Raw genomic sequence first — 23,578 nt, 5'->3', positions numbered from 1 at the left:
TGTATGAGAGTGATGATTTACCTTTTTTGTTGTTAATTATCCTTTAATAATTCACAAAAAGGTCGTCTGCTAGACCCAAGGCTGCCTTTCTCTTTCAAATCTCAATAAATGATATAACTCACACATTTGCTCAAGTCATCACTAACTAACCATTCTTCCTGGGACCCTGAATTGCTCTCAATCATTTTGCCTTATCAAGATGAAAAGACTAAAACCAATTTCACGTTTCTTATTTCATCACACTAAGTTCAATGAAATAAAAATTTGAGGGGCTGGCCCAGTGGTGTAGTAGTTAAGTTCACGTGCTCTGCTTTGGCAGCCCGGGGTTCGCAGGTTTGGATCCCGGGCACGGACCTACGCACCGTTCATCAAGCCATGCTGGGGCAGTGTCCCACATACAAAATAGAGGAAGATGGGCAGAGATGTTAGCTCAGGGCTAGTCTTCCTCAGCAAAAAGAGGAAGACTAGCAACAGATGTTAGCATAGGGCCGATCTTCCTCACTAAAAAAAATAAAAATATGGGGCTGGCCCCGTGGCTTAGCGGTTAAGTGCGTGCGCTCCGCTACTGGCAGCCCGGGCTCGGATCCCAGGCGCACACCGACGCACCGCTTCTCCTGCCATGCTGAGGCCGCGTCCCACATGCAGCAACTAGAAGGACGTGCAACTATGACATACCACTATCTACTGGGGCTTTGGAGGAGGATTGGCAATAGATGTTAGCTCAGAGCCAGACTTCCTCAGCAAAAAAAAACAGGAGGATTAGCAGGGATGTTAGCTCAGGGCTGATCTTCCTCAAAAAAATAAATAAATAAAAATAAAATAAATAAAAATAAAACAATAAAAAATAAAAATTTGTGAAGCTGAATCTCCCTAATATTCAACATTTGTCACCAAAACCAAGAAAATTAAATCCAAAGGAACCTTTGTTAATTCACAGAGAGAAGCTATTATACGATCTAGTTCTATCAAACAGTAATTCTGTAGATAATTTTAAGAAATCATGTAGCCAGTAATTCACACAACTACACTAACATTAATACTAAAAACTATCCCAATTATTGAACTGTCACCTCTTCCCAGAGGTCTGGATGCCTCTAATTAAATCTATTGTAAAGGTTGAAATACTGACTAGAAGTTAACTGATTAGTCAGTACTTGTAATAAGTCTCAAAGTAGCTGAAACAATAAATTAAATCAACAGAAACGGACTCTTTTTAAATAGCATTGCCACCAAATACACATTTAAGGTTTTTTTTTAAAGGCCAAAATAAATAAAGCTTAAAACGTAAAATAAAACCTTTGTGCTTCCTTTGCTTGATAACAAACCAGTTCACATGTCTAATAGTGGTATTTTAAAACTACATTTGTTTTGGGCCAGCCTGGTGGCATACTGGTTAAATGCGCGCGCTCCACTTCGGCGGCCCGAGGGTTCCCAGGGTCAGATCCTGGGCGCGCACTGACGCACCGCTTGTCAAGCCATGCTGTGGCGGCCTCCCATATAAAGTAGAAGAAGATGGGCACAGGGCCGGTCCCGTGGCTTAGCAGTTAAGTGTGCGCTCTCCACTGCTGGCGGCCCGCGGTTCGGATCCCGGGCGTGCACCGACACACCACCTCTCCGGCCATGCTGAGGCCGCGTCCCACATATAGCAACTAGAAGGATGTGCAACTATGACATACAACTATCTACTGGGGCTTTGGGGGAAAAAAATAAATAAATAAAATTATAAAAAAAAAAGAAGATGGGCACAGACGTTAGCCCAGGGCGAATCTTCCTCGGCAAAAAACAGGACTGGCATTGGATGTTAGCTCAGGGCTGATCTTCCTCACAAAAAAACAAAACAAAACAAAAAAAACACTACATTTGTTTGGACACCCGGCCCTCCCCTGACAAATTTATTCTCTTAAAATGACAGGAAAAAATATCAATCATAGATTTAAAGAATTTAATAAATCTATCCCATCAGTTCTATTGGCAGCACCCAGTATTCCTTTAAAATACCAGACCAGTAGCCATAGTTCACAGGAAGGTTAGCCCTCCAGAGTGTCAATGTTTGGGTTCTCTGGCATTTGTCCAGAACTGGTACTGCCCCGAAAATTGGGGAATTTGAACTGTACCAGTGACCAGAGCCTTTCCTCCTGAAAGAGGAAGAAACAAATCATTCTCGAAACCCAAGGACTCTGCCTGGGAGGGCTCTCCCACATCCTACTACCTCCTCAGGCTCATTTTTTGCAGTGGAGCACAGAAACTAAAACCTAACCTGACTTATAAGAAACAGACAGTGATGGGGGGGCCAGCCCGGTGGTGTAGGGGTTAAGTTCACGTGCTCTGCTTCGGTAGCAGCTCGGGGTTTGAGGTTCGGACCCTGGTCACAGACCGACACATCGCTTGTCAAGCCATGCTGTGGAGGTGTCCCACAAAGTAGAGAAAGACGGGCATGGATGTTAGCCCAGGGCCAATCTTCCTCACCAAAAAGAGGAGGATTGGCAACCGATGTTAGCTCAGGGCTAATCTTCCTCACACACACAAAAAAAGAAACAGACAGTGGTAGTGGTGAAGGGAGGGACCAGGAGAAACTGGATCTCCTCCCCACACAGAGTCACATCCCTTCCATTTGCTTATCAGAAACACAACAAAAATAACAAATCCACAAACTACAACTAGTTTACAAAATCCATCCATCCAAGGGAGGTGGAAGGCAGGGAGGAGAGTGGGCAGATAAGATACAGGGAGAATAACAAAGTATTCAAATCAGACCAGGCATAAGAGCTGGCAGATGCTTCTAATACCTGCAGAAAAACCCATGGTCCTTTCAGACTTAAAACAGTGTTAAAAATCTATACACTGATTTTTAAGACGGTGAAAATACTCTGTATATGATAATGACAGATATATGTCCTTATATATTTGTCCAAACCCATAGAATGTACAATATCAAGAGTGAACCCTAAGGTAAACTATAGACTTTGGGTGATTATGATGTGTCAATGTAGATTCATCCTTGGTAAAAACCTTCTGGTGAGTGATGTGGATAATGGGGGAAGCAATACTTGTGTGGGGGCAGGAGGTATATGGTAAATCTCTGTACCTTCCTTTCAATTTTGTTGTAAACCTAAAACCACTCTAAAAAATAAAGTCTTTCAAAAAAAGAATAGATACGTGATTTGAAATAGTTATAAAAGTAAAAATAATAAGATGAAAGTGAGGCCTTTCAGTGGATAATGATAAGAGTGTAAAAAAAAATCTATATACTAGTTTCAGGAAGATTCTGCCTTACGTGTGCCAGAGACAAGAATTCTAATTCTTCAGAGAGTGAAGGAAAAATGCAGAGTGCCTTTGGCAGAGTGATCTTGTCTTTCGGGGCGGGGGGGAAGGGGAAGTGCAGGGGAGGGCAAAGAGCTGCCACGGCCTCCTCCTAACCCCATCCATCCACTTTGAATGGCAGGTAACTCAGTGGCCTACGGTGGCCTTCAGTGTGGTAGGAAATGGATGCAGTGAAGGAAACATGTCTGCAGAGGCTGAGCTGCTCAGGGAGGACTGAAGGAAGATTGCCTTGTGCTCTACAGCTTAAGAAGACTACCAAGGAGAGGAGATAAACTGGGAAAAGCACAGCCTCCCAGAGGTCTTTACTTCACTGGTGCTAAGAATGAATAGAGGAAACAGGACAGAGGAGAGGCGACCACTGAGAATGCGTGAGGACTGAACTGCTGTGAGGAAAGCCAAGGGGAACCAAATCCAAAGCAGTAAGGCCAGCTCCTTTCAATGTTTGATAATTGCTGGAACATTCCACTTCCTCTGCTGAATCAGCAATATCAAAGCAGTACAGTGAGTAGAAAGGGGACATACACAGGAGACTGCCTGACCAACAAGATGGATGAGGAAGAGACTCACATACACTCCCGGATGAGGAAAAGAACCTACCACAGGGGCCAGCCCCATGGCTTAGCGGCTAAGTGCGCGTGCTCCGCTACTGGCGGCCCGGGTTTGGATCCTGGGCACGCACCGACACACCGCTTGTCCAGCCATGCTGAGGTGGCATCCCACATACAGCAACTAGCAGGATGTGCAAGTATGACATACAGCTATCTACTGGGGCTTTGGGGAGAAAAAGGGAAAAAAAAAAAAGGGAGGAGGATTGGCAATACATGTTAGCTCAGGGCTGGTCTTCCTCAGCAAAAAGAGTAGGATTGGCATGGATGTTAGCTCAGGGCTGATCTTGCTCACAAAAAAAAAAAAAAGACTTAAAAAAAAAAGAACCTACCACAACGTTGAAGAGAGTACGTCAGCAGTTATCATGTTGACACTAGGGAAGGAGTGAGGCTTCCTCCCAGGCACTTCAAATGCCAGATCAGCCTTATCGACAAATACCCTCCTTCTTAAATTATTTTTTCAGCAGTATAGTGCTACTGACCCACTGAGTTTCTTAATACTTTAAGATAACACAATAGAAAGACAATCTGAACTTAAAAATGGTTAACTTTTTATATTCCAAGAGGAGGAGTCCTTGCTTTTCAAAACTGAAGGCTTTCAAGTACTTTTAAGTTGTTACAGGTGATTGACACCTAGCAGATTACAATGCTGTACTAAAGAAACCACAAAAATGGTTTAGGAACCACTGCCAACTGAAGGACGAACTGAAGTGAAGTTATCCTGAAATTTTCAAAATTCAAAATTTCAAAAATCACTAGAAACAGACAGATCCACCACTCACCATCCCTTGTCCATGGTTCAACAAGGAGGTTTTCAGGTCCTGACTTCTCTTCTTTTCCTTTGACATCACAGGCCTGAAGAGTCAACTGGAGAGGTTTACCTGATCAAAGAAAAGAGAGACAGAGAGCCTTAAGCTAGCGCTGTGAAAAAATAAAAACTAGCGTGCACATCAGCAGAAATGGAGTGCTTGTGGTCACCCAGACAGCTGACGAAGAATTCACCTGTGTAAACACAAAAACAGAGAAGTAATATTAGACAAAAGTTGACACCATCCATTTGTGCTTTCCTGACAGAGACAAAGTACAGCTTATGTCCTGAAGTGATTCCAAGAAGAGGTCTTTAGAATAACCACCATTCAGCTTTCAGCAACTGTGAAGCTGGGGAGATTCTGGCCAGGCCGAGGACTTCGATTCTCGCTGTCCTCACAGCCCTTCAACCCTCCCTCGAAGCCCCTCAATAAAGTGGGTTGATCCAAGGGAAAAAAAAAAAAATAATAACCACTATTCAGAAACAAAGCACATTACAAGATATAGATTAATAACACAGATTCAACATATTTGAGGAAGAGGGAATTCCTAAGATACTGTTTTGGAGCCAATAATTAATTTTATTGTAATTGCATTTAAATATATAAATAATGTCTTAGGGTTTTGTGTCTTATTTCTTTAAAACACCTTCAAGCAAATTTTGAAAGTTTTAACAACTATAAAGACCAACTTTTGCTATGATGATCTGAAAGCTCTTCTTCTTTCTTTTAACAGCATAATGAATACCCATTCACCTATAATCCAACCCAGAACTAGAACATTACCAATAATAAACATTCCCCCTATGCATTCCTCCCCTATCCAGTGCTCCCTGACAAAATAACTGCTAATCTGAATTGAAGACTTTTCAGAATATTTTCCAGACACTACATATCCCTCCCATCCAGCCATGCCTGCTATAGACCCCCTACCCCTCCAAATAATGACCTTTCCAAATTTAGGGGGGAGACTGGATTTACAAGACATCAATTGTCTGACTTCAAAAACTAAACATAAAATAAATTATTAAGTCATATTAAGGCAAAGTACAAATATCATGGCAGAAATATCAAGGTAATGACTCTATTACTGAAGAGGATGGGATCCAATACTGTACTCTGTGGACAGAAACTTTAGCACTAGAGGCTGGGATTGCAAATCAGTTGCACCTCACATGCCAACTGCAGGCATCTGGCGGTAGCTATATGGCCTCCTGTGTTGAAAAGGATTAGGAGGCCTCATTCTGGGTCAGTAGAAAAGTGCTAAGATGGATTACGTTGGGCCCTGGAGGGGAGAGCAGTGGCAGGCATGTATGTATGTCCATATATGTCCTTCCAACCAGCTATCACGGGGATTCAGAGGGATGTGTTCTAAGGATCCTTTGCACCACGTCTGGGCTGGTTCCCTCCCTCCTCCAGATGAGAAATACTCCAACTCCCCAACCATCTTGGGCTACACAATGAAACACTATTGTACTTCATCAAAGTACAATGGCTGTGATCAAACGGCCACCAAGCCTAACTGATTAGGTCAGTAAGTCCTGGGAGTACAGCCTAGTGGACACCCAGGTCCCCTTCTGCTGATGCTGCCATAAATGAACCAGTATCCCCCTTCTCCCTACCATAGCCAGCCAAAGAGGCTATGTTCACGCAGGAATCATGGTATAACCACAACAACCCAGTCCACAAAAACTACCCAAAAAGATAAGAAGATGCCATGGGGCCAGCCCTGTGGCGTAGCAGTTAAGTGCACGTGCTCCACTGCTGGCAGCCCAGGCTTGGATCCCGGGCGCGCACCGATGCACCGCTTGTCAGGCCATGCTGCGGCGACCCATATAAAGTGGAGGAAGATGGGCACAGAGGTTAGCCCAGGGCCAGTCTTCCTCAGCAAAAAGAGGAGGATTGGCAGATGTTAGCTCACGGCTGATCTTCCTCACAAAACAAAAAGAAGATGCCAGTATGTCCCATGTTGATGATAGTTTTACGACTTGTCCATCATTTACCATATTTAAGGAGCAGGTTCTGCCTGACTGACGCCATGGATGAGATGAGGGATGAGGCATCATAGTGTGTGTCCAGGTGGTCAGTGATGGTGCACAGAGAGCTCAGCACTTTGGCAACACTTCCTCTTGCTAGTGCGAAAGCCAGAAGAGTCAGCTCCACCTTTGGAGCAGAACAGCAGCTAAAAACAAAGAGCAAAAAACTTTTCACTTCTTAAAAACATGAGAAAATCCAGGTAGCTCCAACACCATGTAACTGATCACCATAAGTAAGATCAACCTACCATATGCCCTCTCTATGTTTACCAGAGATACTTTTTCAAAATCCTTTGAAAAACTAAATCAACCCACAGGACCAGGAAATTAAATCCTCACTTTTGTAACCTTAATCTATTATTAAATAATACTAATAATGTCAATGCTAACAAGTCAAACTTTATAAACCAAAACTAAATAAGCTGCCGCAATAAGCCTCTGCTATTAAGAAGCCTTGGATAATGATTTGGCTTGGCCAGAGAGTTAAGGGTTTACTCCTTCAAGCACCAAAAATGTATTTTAGATCTACTCCACATTGCACTTCTCTGCCTTTTTTAACACATTACACTGAAACTTTTAAACATGTCTAGACGGCTCAGGGCCTGGTTTGCACTCTAATGCAGTAAGGTCCTCTGGGCTCACTGAGACGGAGCTAAGGGTCCCTACACTAAGCAACCCCTCTACCAAGCTTTCAAGGTGCCCTTTCCCAGGTCAACGGATAATCAGGCCTGTTAGACCTGGGCAAAGAGGTAAGCAGGTGCTGAGTAAGGCCACGGCTGAGGATATGCATGATCTGAGAGGCTTTGCATTTTGGACTTTTTGAGCTATCTGTTCTAGCTGAATCAGAGGACTACTCCCCACTCGCCCCCAACTCGTGAGGTCAGGTGATATCGCTAGATAATGCAGTTTAGGTGGGTAAACTATTATTTCACTTTCTCTTCAGTCTCTAAAGATGAATCATTTTTAGTTCTGATCTTTAAAGGATTAAAAAATTTTTTTAAAAAAAGACTTACCAAGCATAAATGTCCTCCAACCCCCACAAACCCCAACTTATCCATCTTGATTTTACCTAGTGATCCTTATGAGGAAGCTGTCCACTTCTTCCAGAACATTGGGAGACAGGAAAGTCGAGAAATCTGTAGATCCTGGTGAGAGGGACAGTGGAGGCATGTGCTGCAGTGCCTTCCTAGAAGTGCAAATTGTAAGATCAGAACAACCCAGGCAAAAATAAATTTAATGATATAACATTAGACAAAAAATAAATTGCCAGGGCCGGCCCCGTGGCTTGGTGGTTGGGTGAGCGCGCTCCACTGCTGGCGACCCGGGTTCGGATCCCGGGCGTGCACCGACGCGCTGCTTCTCCTGCCATGCTGAGGCCGCGTCCCACATGCAGCAACTAGGAGGATGTGCAGCTATGACACACAACTATCTACTGCGGCTTTGGGGGGAAAAGTAAATAAATAAAATCTTTAAAAAAAAAAAAATAAATAAAATAAAAAATAAATTGCCAGAAGGTTCTTTTGATTAATCCCTTATAAACAAACAGACAGTGTTCCTACAGAGAACCTGGCACACAATATAAACCAGGCTTTTTTCCTCAGGAGTCATGGTGCTAAGTAGTTTAATGGAGTTTCTTTCTTGCTTTTTTTTCTTTCTTTTGAGAGTTCCATGTCCCTGTGTAAAAGCTTATCCAACTCTCTGGAATCAAGTATTCATTTTAAGTAGCATGAGCAAAAGACATACATACTCTACAGAAAAACCCTGGAGTTCTTAGAAAACTTGACCCCAGAGACAGAGCAGTGTGTGGCACAGTAAAAAATTAATTTCACACATACAGTCTTAAGATCTATGGTATCTGAAGATGCATCATGAATTTTAGTTTCTCCTAAACACAATGGTCCCCGTCACTTTCTCTATTCCTGCCTGTGTTTCCTGGCCTTTCTACCTTCATGTCTGCTTTAATGTTGCTCTTTTCTTATCTCCTTTTACGTTTATCTTTCGGATTCTCCCAACGGTTTTACCTCTTCTGAACTAGCAGTCATCTAAGAAATGTATGCAATCAATAATTACTGAGTCAGCAACTGTGCTAGGTGAGTGAGTATACCATGAACAACTTGAAGGTATTTATAAGTGTGTCAAAAAATAGCTCAAACTTCCATGTTTGATAGTCATTTTATAACAGTAATGAGAATCTCTGAAACAATTTTATTTCTACATTTCAAAATAGAGACAATACAGCAAGGCTAACATTTTGTCAGCTTCCAGTCTGCTCTCATTTCTTTTTCCCTGTATACAACAAGCTGCATCAGCATGGCAGCCACATGAGGTCTAACACACTTGAGTGGCATGCAATAATTTACCAAACTTATTTCCACTGATACAAGTAAACAATTTTGTTTCAAAATATTCTTTTTCTTACTTATTTTTCCTCATTGATCTTTTTTCCAATAATTTTTAAATTTTAGAATAGTTTTAGATCCCTGGTATTTAAAAGTTAGAGTGAAAATATCATTGTAGGTTACCTATTACAACTGTTTAGGGATATAAACTTTAAATATATCCATTCTTCAAACAACTTGGCAAGTCTTCACAAAAGTAAGGTTGAAAGGTTTCCTCTTCCCCTTCCTAAAAATTCAGTCCATACAGTGGGGCCGTGCAAGGCAGGCACCAATGTGTGCTTGGGTGGGTGGCCCAGAGTGGGGTACCGAGCAGGGTGAGAAAGGCATCTGCACCAAGGGACAGCCTGGAATAGAATGTTAGCACTAAGTAGGGTGAGGAGGGGGGCCTGGCACCGAGCAAGGGAACTCAAGGATCACAAGAAGGGCATCTGTACGTGGGCAGCCACAGCAGCAGCTCTGCAAAAGGTACTGGGGTGGGAGTTGGATGAGGAGGGTGTCCAGACAAGGGCAGGGGAGATGGGAGACTGGTATACAGAGGGGATTGATTAAATAAGTAAATATATTAGGGATGATGGGAGCCAGGTTTCTCACTGTCAGAGAAAGGAGTTACAAATACAGAAAGGGAGAAAACTAAAATGAACACTGTAGTGTTAGATTAGAATTGGAAGTACTGGGCCGGCCCCGTGGCTTAGCGGTTAAGTGCGTGCGCTCCGCTGCCGGCGGCCCGGGTTCGGATCCCGGGTGCGCACCGAGGCACCACTCCTCCAGCCATGCTGAGGCCGTGTCCCACATACAGCAACTAGAAGGATGTGCAGCTATGACAGACAACTACGTACTGGGGCTTTGGGGGAAAAATAAATAAATAAAATCTTTAAAAAAAAAAAAGAAAAAAAAGAATTGGAAGTACTGGTGTAAACTCAGAGTTTTCAGTATTACAGATTTAGAAATAAATAAAGGTGTAAATGTGTGTATGCATACACGTGTGGGTATTATTTATATACAAACACATATTTCCCAGCTGTATCCAGGGAGAGGGTCTGCGAGAAGCAACACCCCAACAGCAATGAGTTTAGTTTGTTTAGTTTCTAAATACCATTCTCTACTAAAAGGGACCATGACACCTTAGAAAAATGGCTGATTTCCAGGAGTAAGGCAAGGAACATTCAAGATAAGCCTGGAATATCTTGTTGTTCTAGAAAGTAAGGAAGTGTTCCAAGAATGATGTTAAAAGGATACATGAACCAGACTGAAGGGATTCCCAATGGCCAAACCTGGGACAATCTGAACATCAACACTGTGATGGCTTATAACCCAGTGAATAAAATAGGAATCCAGGAGTCCATACCAATATAAAGTTTGATGAGGAATGGGATATTTACATAGTCTCAAAGTACTTCCTCACAAAATCCTTATTAATTACAAAGGGAAAAAGAATTCTTTTACAAGTGGAAAAGTCTGGCAGGCACCACTTGCATCATGATATCAAAGTTAACATCACCCAGCATTAGTAACAGGGCACAATCTGAAGTTGTGTGTCACCTGATGGGATGCAATGAGAATATATCATCACTTCTGTGATATTCCTGCTAAAGATACAAAATCTAAATTTAATCATGATGAAACATCAGGTAAACCAAAATTAAAGAACACTCTTCAAAATAACTGACCTATAATTTTCAAGTGTCAAAGTCATAAAAGTCAAGGAAAGACTCAGGAAATTTTCCATATTGAAGGAAACCAAAGAGACATGACACTGAAATGCAAAGTATGTTTCTGGACTGGATCCTTTTGCTATAAAGAACATTACTGGGATAACTTGAAAAACTTGAATGGGATCTGAGGATTAGATGGTAGCAATGTATATCAATGTTAATTTCCTGATTTTGACAGTTGTAGTGGAATGTTCCTGTTTAGGAAACACACACTAAAGTATTCAGTGGCAATGGGCACCAGGCTGGAAATTACTTTCAAACAACTCAGGAATAAATAAAAGTTCTTTGCATTGTACTTGCAATGTTTCCCTAAGTTTGAAATGGTTTTTTTAAAAAATTTTAAAACAGGAAGGAAGAAAGGCGTATGGCCAAATATTACCCTTCAGATCCAGCACTGCCAGCAGTGTTATTTGCTGAAAGGTTTTATTTAAGAGCAGTAACAAATCTCAAAAGACATCTAGAGAACAAAATATTAGCAATATTTTTTTTGTGTGTGAGGAAGATCAGCCCTGAGCTAAGATCTATGCTAATCTTCCTCTTTTTGCTGAGAAAGACTGGCTCTGAGCTAACATCTATTGGCAATCCTCCTCCTTTTTCTTTCCCCCCAAAGCCCCAGTAGATACTTGTATGTCATAGTTGCATATCCTTCTAGTTGCTGTATGTGGGACGTGGCCTCAGCATGGCCGGAGAAGCAGTGCGTCGGTGCGCGCCCAGAATCCGAACCCGGGCCGCCAGTAGCAGAGCGCGCGCACTTAACCGCTAAGCCAGGGGGCCGGCCCTTAGCAATCTTTTTTTTGTCTGATATTTTGATAGCCTACGCTAATATCAGTGTATTATATAACTGGTAATACTATTACCAGTTATACTATTACTAGTTATTGAACTTACATATAATATTAATACTTCATAGCTACTGAAGCTGGTTATTTTTGCCTTGTATGTTACTACTGAGTCTTTTTGCCCTAACAGTTTTTTAAAAGAAAATTTTCAAAGGTGTTCTACATTTAAAAGTAAATTAGTTTAGTATCCTCGGAAAGATTTCATTAATTAGTGAAAAAAGTCCTCAATCTGGGGTCCTAAGACCAGATTCAAACTCATCCATCACTGCCTGGTCATGTACCTCAGGGAAGGTCATAATTTTCTTTTTTTTTTTTAATTTTTATTTATTTATTTATTTTCCCCCAAAGCCCCAGTAGATAGTTGTATGTCATAGCTGCACATCCTTCTAGTTGCTGTATGTGGGACGCGGCCTCAGCATGGCCAGACAAGTGGTGCGTCGATGCGCGCCCGGGATCCAAACCCGGGCCGCCAGCAGCGGAGCGCGCACACTTAACCGCTAAGCCATGGGGCCGGCCCAAGGTCATAATTTTCTTGTCTACAAAATAGGGATAATTTTTACAGGTACATTTCATAATATAAGTAGGTAAATAATATATAGCATCTGAAAGTGCTTTATCTAACATAAGCACTACATAAATCTGAGTAATTGCTCCCCAGTGGATAAGGAACAGGAACGGCATGTGCGACCCCGTCACAAGACTGGAGCTGAAGGCACAAACAGGAAACAACAGGGCACCAGGGGCTGAGATGCTGACAGAGTCTCGATGACCAAAGGCTGCTCAGTGACACGCTCTAAAGGGCTGGAGAAGAATGAGTGCACCTTGACAGGAGTGGAAAGCAGAGAGAGTGACTTACTGAGTATTGTGCAGCACTGTCTGGACAAAGGCGGGATTTGTCTCCATGGAAGCCGTCACCAGAGACGTCAGCAGAGACCAATACCATATTGCAGAAGCATCTGAGACCGAGACCCCAGACTTCTTAACTCTCTGAAAGCCAACAGCCCTCAGACCATGAATCCTAGTGTCACATCCATCGCTAAGACAACGCTTTATGTTAATCTGGACATCTGTCAAGCGCAAACAACAAATTCAGTATTGGATTAACTTCTTCAGTTCAGCAAGTGCTAGGCTCCCAACTAAAAGCAAAATAGTAATTCACATTTCGAAAAGAAAATCTGAAGATATACTTTGATGCCAGAAATAAATAATGTGTGCAATGGAGCTAGTATATAATAAATTTGTCAAAAAAAGCATTGACCAATCTAAGAAGTCATAAGAATAATGAGTAAAATTAAGGGTGGCTTAAATCTTTACATTACAAAGCTTCTTAGGAATTTATGAGTCTTGAAAATTAACACAAAGTATTTTTTAAATCCTAATTAAATATATGGTAAGAAAATTCCTAGAATTTTTCCTAGAGTTCTGAAATTTGGACTTAGTTATAACACAGTAGCTGGCTCATAGCAGTTGTGAGAATTTCTTTTTAATAATTAAGTCCAAATAGATGACACTGGCATGACTCACTTCTAAAAGCTGTCACAATTTCTTATTCAGCTTGGAGAGGAGGAGGTGAGAAGTTAAAAAGGACACAACTTAAGTATAAGACAGGAAGCTTCTACTCCACAAGCTTAACTACTTCTTTGCCTAGGGGTGAGACATAAAGACTCTACCTCCCTAGGCCTCAGTTCCTCTGAGCAAAGTAAGAACACTTCTTTTGGCCCAGGAAAGCATTAGAAGAAATGAGACAAAACATGAAGCATTCCGGCTCCCTGAATGAAATAAGCCTGGAAAGAAATCACAGAATTGTGATTATTTCCAAAATGCTATGTGTGAAGCAAGGTTATAACAGTATCAAAATGGAAACAACCTAAATGTCCACGAATAAAGGGCTGGTTAAAATTAAGGCATATTCTTACAACACTAAATAAAGGTGAGCATGAATATACGATAGGACAACATGTTAAAAAAATTACAAAAGAGCACACATAGAATATCACCATTTTCGTAAAAAGATATGTATTGTATGTAAATTGTATGTATTGTATGTAAAAAAAAAGATATGTAAATATATATACACAACCCTATTTTTTATTTTAAAAAATGTGTGTGTATATATATATGTGTATGAGTAAACAAACACACACACACACATATAAATACGCAAACACAAGAAAAGGTCTGGAAGGATCCACATCAACATATTCACAGTGACAATCCCTGGGTAGTGGGATTTTGAGAAATTTTTGCTTATCTATATTTTTCTAATTTTCCAATAAGAAAACAAGCATAAAATATTTTTAACTAAAAAAGGCTTTACTGCTTTTCTATAACTTTTAAAAACACTGAACAGATGAAATAATGACCACTTTCATGTGTATGATGAGACGCAAATCAAATCTCCAGAGAAAAACTAACAGCTTCTCCACTGCAGAGGTCTTCCTGCTAATATATATTACTTCCTCCGTCCCCTCCCAATCCCCTTAGGTAGAAGGTCAAGAAGAATCTTGGTTGACTCACAGAGCTGACTGACGTTGGCATTTTCCAGCAGTGTCACATAGCCGGTGACATTGCTGGGAATGTGCACATCACGAATCTCCTGAAGATCGCCGGCAGTCCTCCCCACAGCTACTGTCACCTGCTGCGGCATGTAGCTCTGGTCTGTGGCAGCCACTGCAATGGACAGGTGCCTAAGCACAACATCTGGTTTCATTTTTAAACTGGAAAACATGGAGAGCAGAAACTACAAATGTTTATATAAGTCGAGAACTGGCAGGGTCCACAGCCCCATCTCCAAGATCTGATATTTAATACACCCAAAGACTGATTTTCTTAAAAGCAACTAACTTGAGATGCTCGCTGTTAGTTTCAAAGTCCTTATAACCTTGCCAAGTCTCTAAAATTCCTTTTGGTTCAAGATTAATCTTATATTTCCTTTTCAGCTATTAGTATAGGCAGTAAAGTACTATATGAACAATCTAACAAAATCCTTTTACCTGGCAAGAAGCAAATTCTAAACTGCATCCAAAGAACTGAGTACATTCTCTCATCTATAAATTAGATGGCTAAAGGTCATATATATCCTCTGTGAGAAAACAAGACAATTATTTCTTTTTCCACCAACTGAAATTAGCCCATTCTCTGAAGGGACAGGTGAAAATCTAGATAGGAGCTTCAGAACTTCTAGAAATATCACAACTTACTATCATCAATTCCACTCCATATTCTTGACCATCTCACTCCCTCCTCCTCTTCTAAACTGGCCAACTTAGTTGCATACAGATTTTTAAAACGTACAGAAAGGATCTTAAAAAGTAAAATCAAATCTGACATAAGAAAACTACTTGCCCCTTGTGATACTAATGTTCCTGAGAAACTAGTGAAAAGATCTGAAGTCAGTATCATAAATATTAGTCCAATGCTATTTTCTCCCTTAAAATACCAAGTAAAGAAATTACCCATGTTTATGAATATATGAATCAGGTTACATGATTTTACATGGTTCTTTTTACTTGATTCTTAAAGCACCTTCAGAGATAGTCTCTTACAACAAGAAAACAATTAGGCAGTTAAATAGAAAATATTCTGAAATTTTAAAAAATAACGTTTTTTTTTTAACACATTGATGTGATAAGAGAAAGAAAGCAGGTAATTTTCTTGGACTTTCACTCAAGACTTGGTATTACACCACCCACCGAATCCAGTGTGAGCGGGCACTGCCATCTGACTGCCAGTAGGAAGACGTTTCTCCATTTGTCATCTTGTCAATGTCTGCAGAGTTGGAGGACGTTTCTATATAAGCGTAGCACTTTGCTACTGACTTGAGTTTATCCATCTCTGGGCTTCTAATTAGATCTCCAGGGCTTTCTGCAAGGAAAATCAGGTTTTATCATACGACATCTCTTCCACAAAGGAGAAAAAAAAAGGAGTCATTTAAAGTATCTAACAGAAATATGCCTGGCACTTTGACCCTAGAAAAATAAATGTTTCTTAAAATCTCCCTCCAAAGAACTCATATAAAGCAGAAACTGGCCAAGGATTGCTCCATGAGCTCATTATAGTACAATAATTAAATCACTGATATATTTGCAAAACCATGCCAAGAGAAGAAAATGGTGTCTTATAGTTTGAATTTACATTTCTTTAATTATGAGTGAGACTTTTTAAGCACCTTGTTTGTAAGCCACTTGGGTTTCTGAGTGTGACCTGATCCAACCTTCATCTATTTTCTACTGGGTCACAAGTCTTCTTATCTCTTTATATATTTTATATACATTCTATAGTATATATACACACATTTTTTTAAATAATTTATTTATTTTTTCCCCCCAAAGCCCCAGTAGATAGTTGTACATCATAGTTTCACATCCTTCTAGTTGCTGTACGTGGGACGCGGCCTCAGCATGGCTGGAGAAGCGGTGTGTCGGTGCGTGCCCAGGGTCCGAACCCGGGCCACCAGTGGCGGAGCCCGCACACTTAACCACTAAGCCACGGGGCCGGCCCTATACACACATTTAATAGGTACTATTTACTGAGTGTTTACTGTGAGCCAGGCAATCTTCCATGTATTAATTCATTTTAGAGATAAGGAAACCTAAGGTGCAGAGAGTTACATAATTGTCCGAGGTCAGAGTCAGTTAAAAATGGAGTCTGTCATAATATCTTACAAAATGTATTTCCGTTCCCTAGAATGTCATTTGTCTTTTGACTCTGCTTATGATATTTCTTGCTATACACAACTTTAAATGTGCATACAGCCTAATTTATTAACCTTTTCTTTTGCAGTTTCTGAGTTTCATGTCCTGGTTAGAAAGGTTTTCCCACGTCAGGATTTTTACAAAGTGGAACTATTTTCTTCTAGTACTTGTACAGTTTTCTTTTAACTTCTTGATCCATCTGAAATTTATTTTAGTGAATGCAATGGGCTAAGAATCTAGTTTTTTCTCCAAATGGCTAACCAGCTGCCCTAATCTCACCTGTTGACTAATCCACCTTCCCATCTTGATTTGTAGGCTGACTACATCTGGTACTACATTCCCACATGAACTTGGGTCTATTTCTGGACTCTATGATGTTCACGGACCTGTTTATTCATTTTATCAAACACTCTTGCCATCACTAAGTGAGTCTGTAGTGGCTTTCCTCATTTATTCAACAACTACTCATGGAGGACCTACTGTGTGGCAGGCACAGTTCCAGGGGCTAAGGAGAATGGCTCGAACGAGACAGACAAAATGCAAGTAAATAATAATGCTATAACCTCAGATAATGATAAGTGCCATTTAGACCATTAAACCTGCAGAAGTGATAGAGACCAGAAGGTGGAGAAGGGTGGCATTAATTAGACAGAGTAACAAGGAAAGGTCTCCCTGAAACCACATCTGAGCAGAGACCTGAATGATGAGAAACCAGTTGTGTTAAGAAAGAGGGAAGGAAGGAAGGAAGGGAGGAAGGAAGAATGAGCAGATCACATTCTTATGCTACAAATTTTTCACTACTATATTTTCAGAAATAAAGGCAGGTAGAAGGGTTGGCTCATCCTATTAATAAACACTATGTTTGGAAGAAATGATGATAGAGCATTTTCAGGACCCAACCCCCCATCCCCCACACACATACCCTTTTCTTTCAGTACCAGTTGATCCAGAGCCTCCTTCAGAACAGAAGCCCTCATGGTGCACATGTTATTGCAGTGGTCCAACATGGGGTAGGGGATGACCGTGCTAGGGAGCCGATTGCGGTGCAGGAAGCGCAGAATCATTGATGAGTGAACACCCAGGCCTTCCTTGGACTCTGAAAATATGTCTATGAAACCTAAGCAGACAAAATCCATTTTTGGTGTTTTGGGGAACCCACCACAATAGTTACCACATCCCCTGCCTGGTGGCCTATCTAAATTGGCTGAATTAAAAGCAGCCATTAAGAATCTTCAATATTTTCAGCTTTAATCATTTAAAAATCTAAACAAGTTTTTAAGATATAAACCAGTGGTAATCTCAATTTAAAAATTAATTTCATTTTAGTTTAACAGAATTTTAGAAGACTTAGAATAATGATTATTTGTTTCAATCCAAGCTTTAACAATTTATAAGCACTTAAATACTAACTAGAAGTTTTTAAAGAAGTTTTGCATACAGAATATGGGCTAGGAATAAAGTTTATTGCATTAGAGAGTAAAAGCATAACTGCTTTTATACTAAGCTATGTAAGACAACGATAATAATACAACCACTACCCTGACCACAGTTTCCGATGACATGGACAGTTTATGAGATACTTCCACACACATCATCTCGGTCCTCACAACAAGGGGAGTTGGGGGGATGAGTGCAGGAAAGGCACCAAAGGTACTGGTATCCTTGCTTTTACAACTGAGGAAAATGAGGCTCAGGCAACACACCAAGAAAACAAAAAAGGGGTAGGACTGGAAACACCCCCTTGCACTGCCTCCAGGTGCTCCTTCCACCACCCCAGTTTTTTCTCTCAGTGTGACTCCTCTGGAGTCTGCCCCACCTGTATATCCCTCTGGCCACTGCCCAGGCCCTGGCCTCAATATCTCCCGTTCATACACCTATCCAGATTTCCTAGGTGGCTCCCCTGGCTGCCCTTGTCTGGCATTAACTCAAGTAATCTTACAAAAACACAAAACAGACAGTGTCTACCCCTGTTTAAAATCTTTTCATGGTTCCTCATAACCTACAATAATATGCCTTGAACTGAGGTGCCCATAACCCAGAGGAGTGTTAGGGTTAAGTGAAGAGAGGCTAAACATAGCAGCTTTTCCTGGGGCTCAGATATATACACTTGTAGATTTGGGGGGATTTTATTTTATTTTATTTACTTTCTAATGAGTCACAACAAACATAACAAAAAGCCATAACTGTATCGCTTGACGAACTTTCACAAACGGAACACATTCATGTAAGCAGCGCCTAGAGCAAGACCCTAGAAGTCCACAGGAGAATTGTTTTTAAGTGTAAACCAAACAGATTGTATTAGAGCAGAATGAAACTTTGCATTAATTTTTAAGAAAAAACATGAGGCTAAGGAGAAATTTTGCACTAAAGCAGCCCATTTTAACTATGCCCCCTAAACAAACCTAGAGACACAGGTTTGATTTCCCAAGACTCAAGTCTATGCATCCCTTGCCCTCCTTTTAGCTTCTCTTCTCTTAGCAGACTCCCACAGTAATACCCAAACCTCGCGTTACGACACTGCTGATGCTGCACTGATGTGCTCAGAACCCATGTGAAAAAAAAGACTGATTCTTGTAATGGGAAATTTTTTTCCATATGCTAAAACAAGCAATGAATTTAGTAAAGATGCCATCTCTCTTTTAAACACTAAGCACCAATACAACGAGATACAAAAGAAACAAGTTTCAGTCCACATTAGAAAAAGGAACTAGGAGGGGCGTGCCCCTGGCGTAGCAGTTAAGTGTGCACGCTCTGCTGCGGCAGCCTGGGGTCCGGATCCCGGGCGCCCACCTACACACCGCTTATCAGGCCATGCTGTGGCAGCGTCCCACATAAAGTAGAGGAAGATGGGCACAGATGTTAGGCCAGGGCCAATCTTCCTTAGCAAAAAAGAGGGAGATTGGTGACAGGTGTTAGCTCAGGGCTAATCTTCCTCACAAAGAAAAAGAAAAAGGGACTAGGAAACTGAAATCCCACCAGAGAGACAAACTCAGCTTACCAAGATTCACCCTAAGACTGTGATAAAACAATTCTTCTAAGTTGGCTGTTGATAGAAAATTTTGAGTAGAAAGTCCTAAGTCACAACCCTGCTATGCAAGTGCCTCGGGATCTGGACTCCAAATTTTTCTAACCTAATTTCTGCCTCTCTCCACAGTTACCCAGAGCAACAGTGTGTTAAGTATTATCTGCTCGTGGATTCCCTGGTCTCCTCCCCTTTCCTCTCCTCCCAAAACATCTGTTTGAGGTGTCCAAATAAAGCTCCTGATGCTATCCACATGTTGGCAATGCAAAAGTGGGAGTAATACGTAAATGTCAAGATATAAGTTAGCTAAACATAATTCAAAGCATAATTTTAACTGCCATGAGTAGGAAAACGGTTAACATGTACAGGTTACCTATAATGCTCTATAAAAATTACATAATTAAAGAGAATTTGAGGAAAAATGGAAATGTGCAGTTGTCATTAATATACAGAAACCATCCTTGCTTAGCTCAGTATATCCTCAGCAGTAAGCCAGAGAGGTCAAGGGCAATCAGATGTACACTTATGCGTCTATCAAATCTATCTTGCCTCTGTTGCTGCCCTAGCTAGGCTTTATGCTAGGTTTTACCACACCAAATGCACAGAGCAGGAAAAGTTCTCAGATAAGATCAACTGAGACTGAAAGGATGATACGTAAAGTTTTTTTTCCTTTCAAACTCAATTGTTTTCTCACTGGAAAAACAAAGAGGGTAATTTTATTTTGATTCTGTCTTCTGAGCCCCAAAAGAAACCATGTGAAAACACAGACAAAGTGTCTTCATAGGTACAATAAAGAAGTATTGCTTATTTTAAGCTAGTTTTACTCTTACTTAAATTTCAGAGTGATAGCTTTCTAAAAAAAAACACACTAGCTGCCTACCATGTGCCAAAAAATACGCTGTCAGGACACAGTAGAAATAAAAGAGAAGGGCCCTGCCCTTATGGAGCTCACAGTATGAGTGAAGATAGACATTTAGCCTTCAGCACTCAGATGAGAGCCTCACCTGGAACAAGAGAACAAGCCTGCAGTTGTCTGATGATGTGGCTCAGCTCCCCCTGGAGATTAGCTCCACTGGAATTCTTGAGGGCCTCCAACATGTTCTCAGCATCAACTGTACCATCACCCTCAGCATCAAACTGGGCAAAGGCCTACAAGATAAGAGATGCAAGAAAATCAGGTCTGTTCCAAATCTTGAATAATTTTTTCTTCTTCTTTCTTTTTTTTTTTTTTTTTTTTACAATTCTCAAGACCAGTGGATTTGCTGGGGGAGGGGCAAGAGGAAAAACCTTTATATATCATTCAAAGAACAAACAAATTCAGTATGGTAACTCAGTATGCTTTGCAGAATACATGTATATAAGTATTGCTACATGTATACACAATTTTATCATCTCATCTCTCCTTCAAGAGAGTAATTCCCCTTCCCCTAAATAATTTCAGAACAAAGCAACCATAGCAAAATCTTTCAAGTGGTTACAAAGTGTCAAATAAAAAGCAAGAATGAGAAAGAACTGGCTTAGAGTAGCACCTCAGGTTTCACTGGACTTTTCCTTGTAAACACTCTTTGGACACAAGAGCTAACTTGATTTATCTGCTCTACAGACCTGTTTTCACTCACCTTTTACCATAACCTGACTTGCTCCCTGCCCATGTTGGCCATCTGCGGAACCGGGTACAGCATGGGATTTGGTTTAAATCCTGCTCTGTCACTAACTGGCTATGTGACTTTATACACATTTCTTTACCTTTATAAGCCTCAGCTTCTAGATCTGAAAGATGGAGCAAATATTACCAAACTCATAGGCTGCTGCCTGGATTAAGTAACATTTGAACAGAGCCCAATACGGTGAAAGCACATCAGCAGCGCAAAGTGTTCCCCTGTTCCTTTCTAATCTGCAATGTTACCTCCTCCCTTGTCCCTGACCCCATGCCCTCTCATCCCACAAGACTTTCCTCATTTAGCAACCGCCTCCTCTCCCCAGATCTCAACCCCTCCCTCATCAGTGGCGCTGATACACTCAACTCACAGACATCCCTCACCATGACATACTTTAGCAGTCTTCTACCCTTTCTTCTAAGTAATCCTCTCTCTTCCTTAAAACTCCTGCCCTTTCCTTATTTCCCTCCTTCATGAAATATGGAAATATCCCATTGAGGTTTCATGACTGACACAAGTACCCTTATTTCCATCACAGACCTCTGAACAATGTAGCATTTAACACGAACATATGCAAATTCCTGCGTTTGGGTCCAAAAACCATGGACATAAATGCAGGATGGGGGACAGAGTTCAGAAGCAACATGTGACAGAAAGACTGCAGCATTCTTTTTGCCTCTACTCAAGCTGACAAGATTATCCAAGAAGTTAATAGGATCAAAGGCTACACTAATCACAGGCCGGCCCTGTGGCTTAGCGGTTAAGTGCGTGCGCTCCGCTGCCGGCGGCCCGGGTTCGGATCCCGGGTGCGCGCTGAGGCACCACTCCTCCACCCATGCTGGGGCCGCGTCCCACATACAGCAACTAGAGGGATGTGCAGCTATGACAGACAACTATGTACTGGGGCTTTGGGGGAAAAATAAATAAATAAAATCTTTAAAAAAAAAAAAAAAGGCTACACTAATCAAAGTATAATGTTCAAAAGGAGAGAAGATATCATTCTTTTCTTTTCTGATTAGACTCAATCAGAGTTTAGTTTGGAAGCTACAAAAGGAAATGAAATAGAAGAGATCAGAGGAAAGAGACCATGACAGAGAGAAGACTAGCAACTGCCCTGTGAGGAACAGGTGAAGGACGGTGGAAGACGACTGGGAATAACAGAATCCTTCTCTTCGAATATCTGATGGGCTGTCATGGGAAGGAGCAGTTAGAATTAGGGTCATTAGATAGAAGTTAGAGGGAAAAGCTCATCATGAAGATGGATTTGTCCGCCATCGGTGGGGTATAAAGATGGATTAGATGGATTAGGAGGCTCTGGGAAGGCATGCCCACCCCATCCCTCAAGGCTTCAGAGTAACAGCTAGACAACCAGCCAGCAGGAGTGTTCAAAGAAGTCATACTGAACAAATGCATTTACCTCTGTTCTCTCCTGAAATCCCACTAAGACAATATTATAAAGGGATTTATTTTTTTTAAAGCACAAGGACAAAGAGAATAGGAAATGATGCAACAGCAACAAAATTCTGGAAGCTGGGAAGCAGATGGATGAGTAGTACCAAGTTGGTTGACCTAGAAAGTGGAATCCTAAACTGGCACTGGGCAAAGTTGAGAAGTAAGCTGCTTTGCACTGCAGGACTCCACAAGACTTAGGAGTCGGTGGCAATAGGCACTACTGAAAGTGGACGTAACTGGCGGAGAGGCTATTTTAAAAAGCAGTTAGAACTGATTGGATAAACACTTATCTTAAGGAATCACTGGAGTTTTTCTCTTTTTTTAAGGGGAAAAGGGTGACAGTGGGATTGTGTGTTTTTTTTAAAGAGTTCTTATCTGTTAGAGATACATAAGGAAATATTTAGGGATGAAATGAAATATTTGTGGATGAAAAATATTTGCTTCAAAATAATTTGGAGGAGGGGCTGGCCTGGTGGTATAGTGGTTAAGCTCGCATGCTCCGCTTTGGCGGCCTGGACTTCACCGGTTTGAATCCTGGGTGTGGACCTATGCACTGCTCATCAAGCCATGCTGTGGCAGCGTCCCACATACAAAAGAAAGGAAGACTGGCACAGATGTTACCTTAGGGACAATCTTCCTCAAGCAAAAAAAAAAAGAGGAGGATTAGCAACAGATGTTAGCTCAGGGCCAAAAAAATAAAAAAAAAGACTGAAGAAGAATCCAACTAGAAAATAAAACATATGTTTAAAAAAATAATAATAATAATTTGGAGAAGAAAGTAGCTGAAATAAAACTGACCTTGCGTTAGTAATTGTTGAAACTGGCTAATAGGTATGTGGGACTTTTTTGTTGTTTTTTTTGTGAAGAAGATCAGCCCTGAGCTAACATCCATGCCAATCCTCCTCTTTTTGCTGAGGAAGACTGGCCCTGGGCTAACATCCGTGCCCATCTTCCTCCACTTTATATGGGACGCCGCCACAGCATGGCTTGACAAGCAATGCATCGGTGTGCACCAGGGATCCGAACCCCAGGCC

The 23,578-nt window shown here is 41.2% G+C and overlaps 1 protein-coding gene across 1 annotated transcript in view; it reads right to left on the bottom strand.

Moving 5' to 3' along the window:
* Nucleotides 1–23,578, bottom strand: part of ZZEF1 (zinc finger ZZ-type and EF-hand domain containing 1) — a 128,082-nt gene that overhangs the window by 88,849 nt on the left and 15,655 nt on the right. Inside the window, exons 2-9 of the mRNA XM_014789663.2 lie at nucleotides 20,439–20,583; nucleotides 17,335–17,529; nucleotides 15,411–15,582; nucleotides 14,236–14,435; nucleotides 12,575–12,785; nucleotides 7,838–7,954; nucleotides 6,736–6,914; nucleotides 4,709–4,807 (exon numbers count right to left, since the gene is read on the bottom strand). Coding sequence (XP_014645149.2) covers nucleotides 4,709–4,807; nucleotides 6,736–6,914; nucleotides 7,838–7,954; nucleotides 12,575–12,785; nucleotides 14,236–14,435; nucleotides 15,411–15,582; nucleotides 17,335–17,529; nucleotides 20,439–20,583 — 1,318 coding nt within the window. The remainder of the gene's footprint in view (nucleotides 1–4,708; nucleotides 4,808–6,735; nucleotides 6,915–7,837; nucleotides 7,955–12,574; nucleotides 12,786–14,235; nucleotides 14,436–15,410; nucleotides 15,583–17,334; nucleotides 17,530–20,438; nucleotides 20,584–23,578) is intronic.

Source organism: Ceratotherium simum, chromosome 16 (assembly GCF_057802395.1).
Source record: "Ceratotherium simum simum isolate JZ-2026a chromosome 16, ASM5780239v1, whole genome shotgun sequence".
NCBI lineage: Eukaryota > Metazoa > Chordata > Mammalia > Perissodactyla > Rhinocerotidae > Ceratotherium > Ceratotherium simum.
This window is presented reverse-complemented; position numbering and strand designations above follow the sequence as displayed.